The sequence below is a fragment of the Micropterus dolomieu genome, linkage group LG21, assembly GCF_021292245.1.
Source record: "Micropterus dolomieu isolate WLL.071019.BEF.003 ecotype Adirondacks linkage group LG21, ASM2129224v1, whole genome shotgun sequence".
NCBI classification, from domain to species: domain Eukaryota; kingdom Metazoa; phylum Chordata; class Actinopteri; order Centrarchiformes; family Centrarchidae; genus Micropterus; species Micropterus dolomieu.
The window spans coordinates 8210954-8225149 of NC_060170.1; the positions used below are offsets into that span (position 1 = coordinate 8210954).

The 14196-nt window shown below is 41.0% G+C and overlaps 1 protein-coding gene across 2 annotated transcripts in view; it reads left to right on the forward strand.

The window, feature by feature from the left end:
- Positions 1-1382: 1382 nt before the first annotated feature.
- The window catches only part of bmp2k (BMP2 inducible kinase), a 48614-nt gene continuing 35800 nt past the window's right edge, over positions 1383-14196 (forward strand). For both annotated transcript variants that reach the window (XM_046035446.1, XM_046035447.1), the window contains exon 1: positions 1383-2332. In XM_046035446.1, the coding sequence (XP_045891402.1) occupies positions 2182-2332 (151 nt within the window). In that variant the 5' untranslated portion in view covers positions 1383-2181. The remainder of the gene's footprint in view (positions 2333-14196) is intronic.

Sequence of the window (14196 nt, forward strand, 5' to 3'; positions counted from 1 at the left end):
CAGTTTATTTAAACCATGAATATTACTTGTATAAAAATTTGCACATCAATTATGAGTCATTCATTTGATCTAGCTCTGAGAGACTGCTCATCTAGGCCAATCTAAAGCACTCAGAGAGAGAGAGAGAGAGAGAGAGAGAGAGAGAGAGAGAGAGAGAGAGAGAGAGAGAGAGAGAGAGAGAGAGAGAGAGAGAGACTACCTTAGGGCGTACTCACACTAGGCGATCCATACCATGCCTAAGCATGTTTAATCACCAAAGTCCGGTTTGTTTGACCGCTCCATGCTAAACTCTGCCAAGGCCTGCTTGAAGAGGTGGACATAGGCACGGTTAGGCCGGACTCCGGCACGGTACGCATCAAGTGTGATCAGTAACCGTGATCAACTACGGAACTCGACATGAAATCCACTGTGCCGTGCCAGAGAGTGCACTTTTTTTTTCTCTCAACGGGAAACGGGTGGAGAGTGTTTCCTCTTTTAATTTACTTGGGAGTAACACTCCTAATTGTGTTAGATGTTTTTGTACAATGCCAATAAAGGCTTTCTATTTTATTCTAAAAAACTAGTAACTTTTTACCCGTTATTTGTCAAAACGTGTAATCACACTGCGCTTACAAAGGGTTAGTGTTTAATTGGGACTTGTATAGACGGGGTGTAGACACATATTCCAGCATGTATTTCAACCACAGATGATGGCAGAAAATATGAACCAGACTCAGAGCTGTTATCAGTTTGTTTTACAAATCATACCCTGTCACTAAATTAAATTAGTATGAATTTTTGAAAAACCATTTAGATTTTGAATATGCGTTGCATTCATAAAAATAACAAATAAAAGATTTGCAAGCTGGGTGAGATCACTTGGTCACCTTCACCCCTAGCAGCCCAGCTGCTGATGTGACTGGCCCGTCAGCCTCCACCATCATCCAGGGGTGAACAGCCTTATCTTGCTCTTTGAAAATTTACAGTGGGCTCTATGATAGAATTCCTTTTGGAAAAAAAATGTTGGTCTCAGCTTTGAAATCTCATATGTGTTGCTGCCAAATCGGTTTGTCTGAGGATTAAGTTCAGGTTTGTGTTTTTACTGGGCAGTTAATAAAGAAAATCAGTACTGCCTCTGTGTACTTTTGGGTCTTTATTTACATGTCTCACCAGACTTAGATGAAAATCTTCTTATCTTATGTCATCTTAAGCAGAGAACACTGTTGCCATAATTTGTTGATTCATCATGAGTACCTTTATTCATATCTGGCATAATGTAATCCATTATTTTTTTCTCTCTTCCTGCCACTAATGGGCTTCCATACATCTCCACTTACACCAATCATAACAATATGAGGGGGCGGAGCCACGTCAGGTTAGGTTGTCACTCTCATTGGGTAAATAACAAACCACCCACTTATTTTGTAGGCTACCGTTGGGAAGTCACTAGAAGTTTAACGTTAGCGAAGCTCCACGAAAATGACACAGACGAACCTAATGACTTCGCTGGGGTGGTTCTGATAAGAAAAGGACGTTTACTTGTGTGAATTTCGGGTTACTATTTAGTTAGCCCACCTGCAGTGGGGTGGCTAGTCTTGTAGAGGAACCGCTGTGGCTGCTAGCGAATATCGTTAGCCGCTAACTACCGCAGCTAGCGAGCTAACTAGCCGTTTCGCCCGAGTGAAGTGACTAAGTCGCGGCGTGCGACGCTAACAACGCCGACCCTGCTTCTGGAGGGCTACTAAGTTGGATATATTCCTTGGAGAGCTTCGTTGCTGCCGCAGGTGCCACCAGACAACACCAGTGCCAGCTGCATTGTTGTGCTTCTCCTCTGTCCTCTTCTCATTGTTGGCGGCGCGTCCTCACTGCACATCGTCCAGGCATGCTAGCAACGGCTGCAGCCAGCTAGAGTGATGACATTAGCTAACGAAACTGTTGTTGTTTTTGGCCATTTGTGAGTGGATGCTGTCACTGGTACGAGCTTTGGGAGATCGAAGGGGTTGTATCGTCCCATCGTGACGCCTGTACTTTCATGTCGTATCACCCGACAGCTAGTAATCTCTCCAGAAGAACCAGACGCGGAGCATGCAGGAGAAGAAAAGATTTCAGATAAGTAGATAGGGGACGTCGGACACAACCGAGTTGAACTGGACTGTGTGGTTCACCACCAAACAGGGATTGCATTGACAGAGAAAGTAAAGGATGAAGAAGTTTTCCAGAATGCCAAAGTCCGAGAGCGGCGGACTCGGAGGGGCGTCCGGGTCCGGTTCCAGCTCCGGAGTCAGCAGCTACTTCGGTAAAGTGTTTGCTGTCGGCCGGTATCAAGTCACCGTGGAAGAGCTTGTGGCAGAGGGTAAGTACTGTAGATTATAAGTACAGTGTGTTCAGTAACCGTGTTCTCACCTGAAGCACCAAGATACTTTCTGGGACACACCGTTATCCGCTGTTTGAAGATAATTTCTGAAACAGGTACAGCAGCGAAGCAACTCCTCCAGCGCTGTTCCTTTTTATGGGTTGGTAATTGGTTTGCACTCCTCAGTAAAAGCCCTAAACATCTGCTTATTTCCCAAGAAATTATATTCAGTGATTGAAATAGGTCGCTCCTCTCTTCCAGGCTATGAACGCTTTGGTGCTTAAACTGGGGCACCAGGGATTTGGTACATAGCTGGAATTAAGCTGGTAACTTTTCCCCATACAGCTGCAGTTTACATCCTGCTTCAGCTGCTCCACTGGGGGTTTGCCCCCAGGTTAACAACGGCCCAAGCCTCCTGTGTCAACATACAGCATATAAAAATCCAGCCAGTTCAAAAATCGCTTTGTCCAACATGCTCACGCAAGTGCTTCTCCAGTCGGGTTTTGCCCCATCAGGCTTTTTTAAGGCATATGGAAAGTTTTGCTCTCTTTGCAGCTGTTAACATTTACAAAGACTAGTTTATCCATAGGCTGACTAAGAGACACACTTGTGTTAACATGTATTAATGATGCATAACATTAAATCAAGTAACAACAGTGCTTGCTGGATGAAGACATAGAGTGACATATGCAATGGCTGTGCCTACCCAGTACTTCAGGTTACTAACAGGCTTCTTGGAAATGTTAGAAATTTCCTTCATGGCTTAACAAAGCCCTGTGTTCAAAATGTTGAAATGAGAATCTCCTCCACGCACACGTCAGAAACGCCAAAAATGAGGAAGTGTGGAAACAACCATGTTTCACAAAACAGCTGTTTTTCCACAGATGATTCAGTGCTTGTCACAGTGTATTAATCATTTGATTTATAGCACTGCACCAGCTAACCCAGCTCAGCCAATTAGTCAACTAATTGGTCGTCAGGGTCTTTTCTTTACTAGGAAGTAGTTAGTCATATTTTTACCCTTTTTGATACAAAATAAGGTTATATTAATTAGAAATTACTAGAAAAGTGTTACATTTCACCCATCGTATTACTGAAACTCTTCCTCTAATGTTTAAGGATTTATTAAGACAGTGTCAGCCGATTGAGGGCTGTATACACAGATCACTCCAAGAATCAAAGTAAATTAAAATCACAGGCTGAGGCACAACTTGGTTGACTTTCATCAGGGCAACGCATAATGTGACTCAGTAGTGTGTTTGGCCCCCACGTGCCTGTATGCACTCCTGACAGCTTCTCTAAGATTTCAAACCCATTTTCAAACTATTTTGATTGTTTCGGGAAGTATTTGTCACCTTTTGAGTTTGCAGCCCTGATCACTGACCCGCCGCCAAACCCGTCATGCTGGATGATGTTGCAGGCATTATAACGTTCACACTTCTCCACACTCTTCTCACGTCTGTCACATGTGCTCAGTGTGAACCTGATCTCATCTGTGAAGAGAACGTGCCAATTCTGGTGTTCTCTTTTGCGAATGCCAGTCGAGCTGCATGGTGCTGGGCTGTGAGCACAGATCCCATTAGAGGATGTTGGGCCCTTATGCCACCTCATGAAGTCTGTTTCTGACAGTTTAGTCAGAAACCTGTACAGCAGTGCAGGACGGCCCTGTCCAGCTCTCCCTGTGAAATGGCCCGTATCCTGGTATCTCCTCCATAATCTTGAGACTGTGCTGGGAGACACAGCAAACATTCTTGTGACGGCATGTATGGATGTGCCATCCTGGAAGAGCAGGACTACCTGACTAAGATTGATATCCCTGAAGTGTAATTGACTTGATGTAATACTGTGACAGTTAAGTGTTACCTTAAGTTTTTTAGCAGTGTAATATAAACATCTTGGAAGAGATGAGGTGAGTGAAAATGAACACTCCCAAGCAAAATTGCAGAGCTACTCCCACCTGTCATTTAATCAAATCAAATGATTTTATTTGTGTACTAATATTACTGAAACCATAATCATTCTTTGGAAGTTACTATCAATAAAGAACAGCAAAGATCTAAATGCTTCAGATGTGACAAGCATGTCTTTTCAAGTAACTAAACATTCTGTTCAGTCAACTGCAAACCCGATCTCACTCGCACCCCCCAAAAAACAAATAAACAGCAGGCAGTCACAAGTCTGTGTCATCATATAATCATGTGACGTGGCTATGGCTGGTTTTGTTACCAGAAGAACAAGGTTACATTGTGACCTTTGCTCATCAGTCTGTCCCAAGGTAAGAGCTGGGTGTCTGTGCCTGTCAGGGCTGCACAGTTAATCATATACTTGTCTATTTCATTCCACTTACAGCGTCTGCTGCATTAAGACATAGACAAAATGTTGAAGTAAGACTCCAAAAGTAGAAAATTGCGCCTCAGTCATTAAAGTGGCGTAAGAGTGCTAGGTGCCAAATCTGCTTACCAAATAGCCATTTGCAGACTCCAGAGTGAGACAACATGCTTATAGGAACAAAAATGGGATATTTATATCGTCAAAAGGCAGAAAGTAGAATTCAAACTATAATTATGTGTGGAAAAAAATGTTTTTGCAGTAAAGTAGAAAGTGTGACGACAAGTCTGTCAGTATATAAATATGTATTGAAGCAGAATACTTTTCAAAGCCAAAGTCAGCCATGGCGTCTAGTTTATGTATCAGTAGGATTACCGCAAGTAACTTCAACAGTAACGAACAGTAAACTAACATCATTAAGCGAAGGACATGAAAGTACACTAACACTACATCCAAAACGCAATGGATTTTATTAGTGGGCCGCATGCTTGTCTCAGATGCAAAGAAAACAAGGAACGTAACGTCTCCAGTATTATTAGGCTACCTAATAAAGCATTTCATATTATGAAGCAACTGAGATTGTTCTTGCAAAACTGGTATTTTTAGTTCTTTGTGGCCATACCAGCCGTCCCCAACGTTTTATGGACAAATCATATAATGTTAGAGCGCACAAACACGCAGCACGATTCATTTTCTTTTGCCCTCATAGTTCACTGACAAGGTTTGTACTGTAAATATGCACCTATTAAAGGTAGGATATTTTTTCAATTAACATGTCAAATATCGATCATCTAAACGTTAAACTTGGAAGTGCAGCGTCAGACAGTCCGTGGCTGATCAAGACTAGACAGGGCGGAGTTATGTGACTACATACGCGGTAGTACGGTTTTAAGGGGAAAGTACATGAACACACACACAGTGGGGGAAATATTAACAGGAATTAAAAAACAAAATAACAGACATGGTAAAATTACGTAGTTAGAGGTTCTTAATTTAGGTTTGGATTACTTTTTGATCCCACCCTAATTTCTATTCTTCAGACCTTTTTCCTCTTTGGCTGTTTCTTAGCCATCTCTCTTTCTGGACAGCGCCTAGCCAGCCATGAATCCAGCGTGTTCGAATGTATCTGTGTTTTGGACTTTCTCTCGCTCACTGCTCCTATGCATGAGCGCCACCGCCATCAGTTGCTGATTGGCTGGAACAATGTTGTGGGGAAGTTCCGCACCACTTTATTTGTTTTCCACTTACAAATCCAGGGCTGTGTAGGAAAACTGGATTTTTCAGAGCACATACATAACTGAGAGCTAGCGAACTGTGAGAAAATATTTGCGGAATTTAACAAAATTTACAAACTGCAGAATTTTGCCGTAATGTGAGGTTTTATGTGTAAAGTGAAACGGGACTCTCACGATAGCTGCAGTTCATCCTTGTCAAAAAGTTTTGCGTGAGAAAATCAGACGAGGCAAACCACAGTATAAAATGGTGCTAACATTGTGTTCAATTGGCAATTTGTGTATTTAGTTTCCTGTCCTTCTTTTCATAAAAGACAACCAGGGAGGTTTATCAGTGAGCACAGCCTTAATCAGGCTGACAAACCTGCTGCTGGACAGTGTGTGGCACTGGGTCACTTATGTGACTGATATGTAGGTACTGAGTGGGTCATGTGATGTTTTTGTGAGGCTCGTCTCCCACTCCCTTATTCAGCTGTTATCCAGCAGCAGTGTCTGTTAAATAAAAAGCACGAGGTTCCCTTAAAGCCAAACACACAACTATAGTTTGCTGGAGAAGTGAAACGGATGAAAACGTGTTTGAACTATCAGGTATCTTTTGTTCAAAACAGTGCAAACGTCACTATATCCTTCAAATCTATTTAAAATTAGACTTTTGTCATGCTCAAATTTCTTTTGGTGCCATGTGGTTAGCTCTTTTTTCCAGTGACATATCTGCAGAGCTGAACTGTTCCTACATTGAGTAGGAACATAGTCATTTCCCTCCACTCCCCTTTAGCCTCTGTGGTTTCTCATGAGCTCTATGTCATGCTATCTCCAAGAGGAACACAGAAATGACATGTAGGAACAGGATGCATCTGTGAGCATGTCACCCACTTCTCCACTACCTCTTATCATTTGGGGTTCCTCATCAGGGCCTGGAAATTTCTGAAGTGTGTGTAGAAAATAATTTGATAAGTTATGGCTTTGGAAAGTTTGCTAGCTGCACAAGAAGCCTGACAAAGTTTGGGGACGGCATAGTAGACACACATAAACTGTTGTTGATGGGGAATGTGTAGAAATGTAAATGGTAATATATTTTCTGCATATCAGATAGCTATTAAATTTCTGTCAAAAGTCTGAAAAAAACACTTTTAGAATGTATCTTTTTCTCAGACGCCACCCCTACTCATCCGCACTTAGTTGCCAGTTTATTAGGTACAACAATTCTACAATAAATCCTCCTACTATACGTTTTTGCTGGGACTGCTGTAGAGCGGTGTTGATTCAACTTTATGAAAATGTTGCCTTATACAGAGTTAGTGTTTCTGTTATTTTGCTTACCCTCTGTGATATAAGTGGAGTGCACAAAAACAGCTGTCAGAATAACACGATTCAACAGCACCACAAACTGGCTGCAGCCTCCGAATGACAACTCAGATGAATCAGCACCTCTTTAAAACAGTTTCAACACAAACTGAACATTATAACCTTCATGAAGGAAGGATTTACTGCAGAACTCTTGACTGTTAGACTACATTAGTACATTAGCTGAGAATACATGTTAATCGACCGACCCTTGAAATTCTCTATTCCGTAGCTGTTTTTTCTGTGGGTGTTATTTAGGACGCTTTACATCACTGGTTTAAAAAGGCAGACAAACTGATCGCTCTGTACCAGCAGTCAGAATATTTAATCAAGCAATTTGCTGAACAGCCGCTAAGCATTTAACAGATAACTGCATCTGGAACATGTCCTGTTGTCCTTAACTTGCGGAATAGCACTTTATGTCACTGTTATTTATTCACAACCTTTACATGACTGTTGTACCTGCCTCACTGCAGGATTAAGGCAAAAAGTTCATGTTTGCATATATTGGTAATTCTGTGTTAACTGCTTCTTTCTAATTAAGAGAAAGACCTTGGCTCAGTGGTTTCTCTTCCTTTGTTTGCAGTTTAATAAGTATGTTAACAGCAAGGTGATCATTTATCGCTGCCTCATCTAATTAAGGTCACCTCCATGTTCAAAGCAGAGATTTGCAGACACTGTGCTTCCTTGTGGTTCCCTGTGTTTTTCATGCATGATTTTAACCTTCTTCATATAGAAAGCTTCAAAACAAGCTCGACTCTCAGCTGACTGGTCCTCTGAGTGTTGTCTGTGCAGGCTAAGTCACAAAACAAAAAACCTTTCTCTGGTCACGCTGACTTCACACAAATTTGCTTTCTGTCAGCAGAATCTTGAAACGTTTACACTGATGGTGCTCAGTAAGTCGCAGGGTGAAGAGATGAGAGCTGTGTAAGTCTTTCAGCCTCGGTCGCAGGGACTCCCTAACCACGACAAGTCACAGATCATGTAAACGGGAGAAACTTAAACACTGTTTCCATGCAAACAGCTGCTGTGTTCATAGTGAACATGTGGCCTTTTCACCTTGTCCTTTGCCACTGGACAGACGCCATCCATTCACCAAACAGGTGATGTGTGATACGTCTTGTAGTCCAAATGCCAAAAGCCTGACATGTTTGTACATTTGATAAGCTCTTTGTTATGAATTTCTTAAGCAGTGTTTTGCACAAGTTAAAGCAGCTTTGTTACAGAGAAGATGATAAATGAAAGCTAAAGCCAAATGTTAAGTAAATGTACTGTAGATATCTGCTGCCTTTTTTTAGATAAAATGAAAAGCAGCTGGCTTAGGGCTGACTGATTTGTTGAAATCGGTATCATGGTATTAATGATAATATTTTTGAGCGATGGAGTGATGGGACGTGTCCTCTTGCGTGATTGGCTAACACAGTGCCTTGCTGCATGACGTCACGTTGTGCCAAAGTTGAGCAAGGTTCAGCTTTTCTGGTGGAAGACCCTGTGTTTTTATTGTTTTATTTTGGCAGCCCCTTTCAAATGAATAAACGGGTGGTGATTTTTGCAGTGCGGTTGTGTGTCTGAAAACAGTCAAACATGTCGATCCGTATGGAAGAATCTGCAATTATGTTACTTTACTCCTGTTTTTTCCTGTAATTTGTCACCCACTTATAAAACAAATGCATTAAAAATAACATACAATAATCAAACTGATGCTCTTTGCAGTGTTAATCAATACTATCTCAGATAAACCAATGAAGTGAATGACTGATTTGTTTTGTTTTTCAGCCATTCTGAAATGGCAATGTCAGTCTGTCAATCAATTCACCGCTTTGATCCACACTGAAATATCTCAACATCATTTGTTGTTTTGAGTAAACGGTCTCAAAAACGATTTGGATAACATTTGGTACACACTTTCAGGCCCTCCTTCGATGAATTGTAGTAACTTTGGGGATCCCCTAACTTTTTCATTAGATCAACATTTGAATTTGTCCATTACATTTGACGACGATTCACCTGCAAACGAATGACATTAGCCTCAGCTTTGTCATCAATTTGTGTTTAGCGCTAAGTAGCAAATGTTGGCATGGTAACATGCTAAACTAAGATTGTGAACAACATGGTAAACATATCTGCTTACCATCTGGATGATAGCATTGCCATATTAAGGAAGTTAGTGCAAGCAGTAACACAAGTTTTGTGAAGCAGAAATGTCACCATATCCTCATGATACGATCCCAGTGCAAGTAGATAAATGAATCCATGAGTAACTATTGGACTATCACTTAGCCCTTAGGAGGATAAAACAATTTTTGCATAAACAAGAAACATTGTGATTTTATTGAAACAAGTGGATGTCCAATTGCTTTCCATGTCTGTCTTATGATTTAAAAGAGGCTTCATCAATCATTGCAGAGTGTTCCTTTTGAAAATGTTTTTTTGAATGACCTATTTGATCCTCTCTCTCTGCCACGGGAGGGTGGTGAAAATGCATCCCTTCTACATTATTAGCATACTGTATTGGTGATGAATAGGCACATTGTGTCCCTTTTGTTGTCTTATTCTAGCACCCTAGAAAGAATGTTGGTACGATGCAGCACTTGGTCCCGTGATGGGTATTGCTGCCTTTGTGCTTGCTCATTGAGGCCTTCTGTATCTGCCTCTCTGTGTTGCCGTCCCTCCCCTTTTTGTGAAACTGCAAATTAATTATTTTCTACCAATTCACCCGATGTGAGGGAGGCGTCAAGCCAAATGTGGGAGTGAACTAGGGTCATATGGAGACGGCAAACAGAAGGACATTGATTCGTCCACTACAACATTTTGCTGTGTGTATGTCAGTGTTTTGACAAATTGTGGATTTATCAGCACTCCATATTTGGGACAAACAAGTGTCATTGGGATTTAATTTAGTGGCTTTAAATAGATAATGCAGCGTAATGACAAACAGAAATGAAATACAGCAGTGCACTGGGAGACCATATTGCCTCGTATTTTTTATGAAAGAAATTCTTTGGTTGTACTGACCTTGAATGAGAAAAACTTTTACAAATGTGATTGCAGATGAGTTTGTGAAAAGGTCAAAGTTTTCCTAACTCATCTGAGGTACACTTGGTTTAGAGGTTTGTCTACTCATAGTCAAGGTCAGTTTTCCGGAGAGACTAAGTACAGGTTGGAAACTGATCATAGGCTTATGTGAGTTTGCTTCACTCCATGACTACACACGATTGGACGGCGAGTCAGAAGTGATAAATGATTGCTTCACTCTTAATGACTGTGGGCACTGTAAACAACATGTCACTCTGGTCTGCCAGAGGATATATGTAATCTGAAAAACATTTACGTGTGTTGTACTTTGAATTTTGTTGTTAACACTTGTTTTGTAATGGATAAGAATGAACAGGCATCCATCTATCACAGTCAAATGAAATCATTTCTGAGTGGTCTGGCTCTGATGGCTGGGATGTCAGTCCATGTTTTGAAGCTCATTGTGTGCTTGTTGTTTGGCATACAGTGGAGTACAAAATCATTACAAATATTCTGTAATATAATGCAAGATTTATTGTTTCTTTCTGTGAGAACACTTCGATCACCTTGGTGGTGAAATAAATCCATTTCTGGGTGTCATGACAAATCAGAGCAACAAAAACAGGGTAGGCCATGTTATGTTTGAAATTAGATTTCAGTTTGCATATGAGAGTACATTCATAACGTAACCTACTATCCTTATCACTTGGTGACTTGGTTCATCCTTGACAGTTTACAAGCTACGCCTAGTCTGCATCAGAGAGCGCAGGATTACCTCGACCGCAGTCTCATAGTGACAAAATTAATTCTCATCTCAGTCTGACCGTATCCTAAATTATGCCCAACAGTTTTATGTTACTGTGATGAGACAGATAATTTGTCTCCCAGAAGGTAAGAAAGGTATAGATGATTGTGTGTGTGTTTATTTTTGTTTTGTTTTTGTACCTTGATCCCTTTTGACCTTTTTGAACATGAACGTACAGCTTTTTCATGTCATTTTTCAGAATCATCAGATAATCTGATTTTAAAAAAACGAGGCACCTTTCCCCTCTTGCCTATCCCAGGATGGTGTTGAACTTGGACTTCTCTTTCTCACAACAGACTCTGTTGTAATGTTTGTGCATCCATTTTATCCAGCAGCACCTCTGTGTCCTTCCTAATTTCATCATAAAGCCTCCAAAGTACAGTCACTTATGTCTGTCGGTTCAGTTGTAAACCCTGTTGAGGTAAGATGCATGAGAGCTGACTGCCAGAACCTTTCAGCTCACTAAGCCCGGGATGAAAAAAACAGTACAGCACCTCCTCATATCACCTTTTATGGACTTGCTTCTTTAAAAGACTCTCAAACTTGCATCTGTGTTTTAAACTGAATAAGGAGGGGGAGTTGTAGTCCAGGATGACAGTTTTGTGAGGCATACCACAAACTGTCTACAGTGGCGTTTGCAGTTCTCACTTGCCAAGCTGGAGTTACAGTGCAAACTGGAATTGAGGTGTAGTGTGTTATGCAGGAGATAGGTGAGTTAGATTTTTGGTGGCTAAAACACAGCTGGCAGGGCATTACTCAAAGCTGCTCTTTTGACTTTTCTTTGTTTAACAACCAGTATTTCATTGACTGCTACTGAGGCTATGCTGTTGGATTTTCTTGTTGCTTTTCCCAGTGTGCTTTTTAGACAGGATTGTTTGTAGATTTGACCCATGTGTTTTATTTGAGTCTCTGAGATTAAGATTTTTACAGATATGTTGGACTGATACTGATTTTTATATTGCCCTGACAGCAGCAAGCAGTAAGACTTTTCAGTCAGTTTGTCTGTCCAACCTTTTGATCCAGTGTGAGAAAGTTTGACAATTGCTAAGAAGATTGTGGATGGAGAGAGGATGATCCATCTTGACCGTTAATATACCTGGGTGGCCAGCTCAAGTAAAGTCTGTGTGTGGGAAACACTGATAGCCTTTATGTACTGGTGCCGACATTCAGTATCTTCTTCTTCTGACCGGTCAGATCAGACACTGTGGTAGGCTATAGACAGATGACACAGCTGTGCTATGTCATATTTAATTGACGCCCCTTTTAAAATGACTGCTCAGACTCAAGGATGTCGCATTGTTAAATCTGTCTCAACTCTCCTCTCCTTGTGCCTCTTCTCACCTCCTCTGCTCAGATCTCTGGTGGAAGGGACTAAGATCCGAGGAGAAGAAATAAGGAAAGGCCTTGTCTTTTCGCTGGTTTTGTTGGTGTAGGCCGCATTTCTTGGCATGTTACCGCCACCTGTAGATCAGTGAAATAGTGTGAAACCGTCGTCAGGTGTGTGTACTGTATCAGCATCATGTCCTCATGTGAAAAACAGGTACCAGAGCTAAAAAATTTACAGTACGTCATCATAGGAAAAAAAATAGTGGCATATTTTGCTCTTGCAATGCTGTCATGCTCAAACTCTGCACTGGTACTAAGCACAGTACAAGGCACTTGCCAGCTGAAAGTGACCTCTTCATTGTGAGGTAGGACAGTGTGGTGCTGAATACAGAGCAGATGTACTTGTAAATGCAGTGAAGTTAAAAGGGAGTCTGGGGAAAATTACCACTTCAAATTACTCACGAGCGGTTTTGCAGGACAGAGATCTGATTTCAATAAGGAAGACAAGAAACATATTAAAAAGACTAGGTGTAAACACAAGGCAAGATCAGATAGTTTATTATCTGGGTAACGTATATGATACAGACCACATTTTATGCCAGGATGGGGTATATTTGTCCAGTTTCACGATAATTGGTGGTGTGGTCACTTTTTCCCTGAAGTCAAGCTCGAATGAGATCAAACATACACATAAATTGTTTATATTAATTAAATACACCCCACATTGGGCCCACATGCACAGACAGGAGAATTGTTTGTGAGTAAACATCACCATGAAAGATCTAACGTTCATGATTGTAAAGTTGGGGCATGTTTGGAATGTGAACAGTATCGTGTATAATAATTATTTGCTTCTCTCAACGCCATTAGCAATTCATTGATCAAGAGAAAAGGTTACAGCTCACAATGTGAGCCTTTTAACATGAAGCTAGCTAGCTTGCTAACTTAGCTTACTGAAATGAGTCTTCATCATCCAGAGAGCCAGCATTACGTGCCTCCTTCAGATGCAGATGATGTGTTCACATGACGGAAGAGGTCAGTTTTGCAGGTGTTGCAGTTCACAACCTTTTGGCTGAGTGAATAAGTTGTGAAGGTGTTACCATCGCTAATGTTGCTACTGTTCACTTCACTCCAGTAAGAGGACAGTGTCGCTATTGCCTGATGATGTCATAAACGAATCGATAATTAAATTCACTGGCAACTAATCTCATCATCTGATTTTTGTCGACTACGTTGATTAGTCATTGCACCCATGCTCTGAATGGGCCCATTTAAGTTTAGTATGCCTGCAGCATCCTACTATCTCCTCTGTGTTTTGGCGAAGTGCCACCCTCACCTCCAAACGATTTAAAATACCTGCGCTAACCTTGGTTATAACCTTAGGTTAGCTGTGTTAAAGAGAGGTTGGAATGAAGCTGAGTGCAATATTATCTTTGTATGTTTAAAACAAAAACTTTGACATGTAAAATAATTATCTTGCTATAAAATTAAGATCCGAAAGTGTCCATTTTTAAAGATCTTAATCTTTCAAAAACCCAAAACAGGATTTCCACCTTGAAAGGTCCAGAAAATATGACATGGTGGTGTGGTGTTCTGTCAGGAAAAAGCTCACAGAGTGCGGAATCTTGCAACTGCTTGCTAAAAAGCCGGTACATGTCTATTTTTAGGCCGACAACTTATGCTACTGATGCTTTTCTGAGAGTTGCCACAGTGTAACTTTTGAGGACTCGAGAAACAGATTAAGTAGTATTCTTAACAGATAGTTGTTAGTTTAAAGTGTGTTACAAGGGCTTGATGTTTGCAGACTGATATGT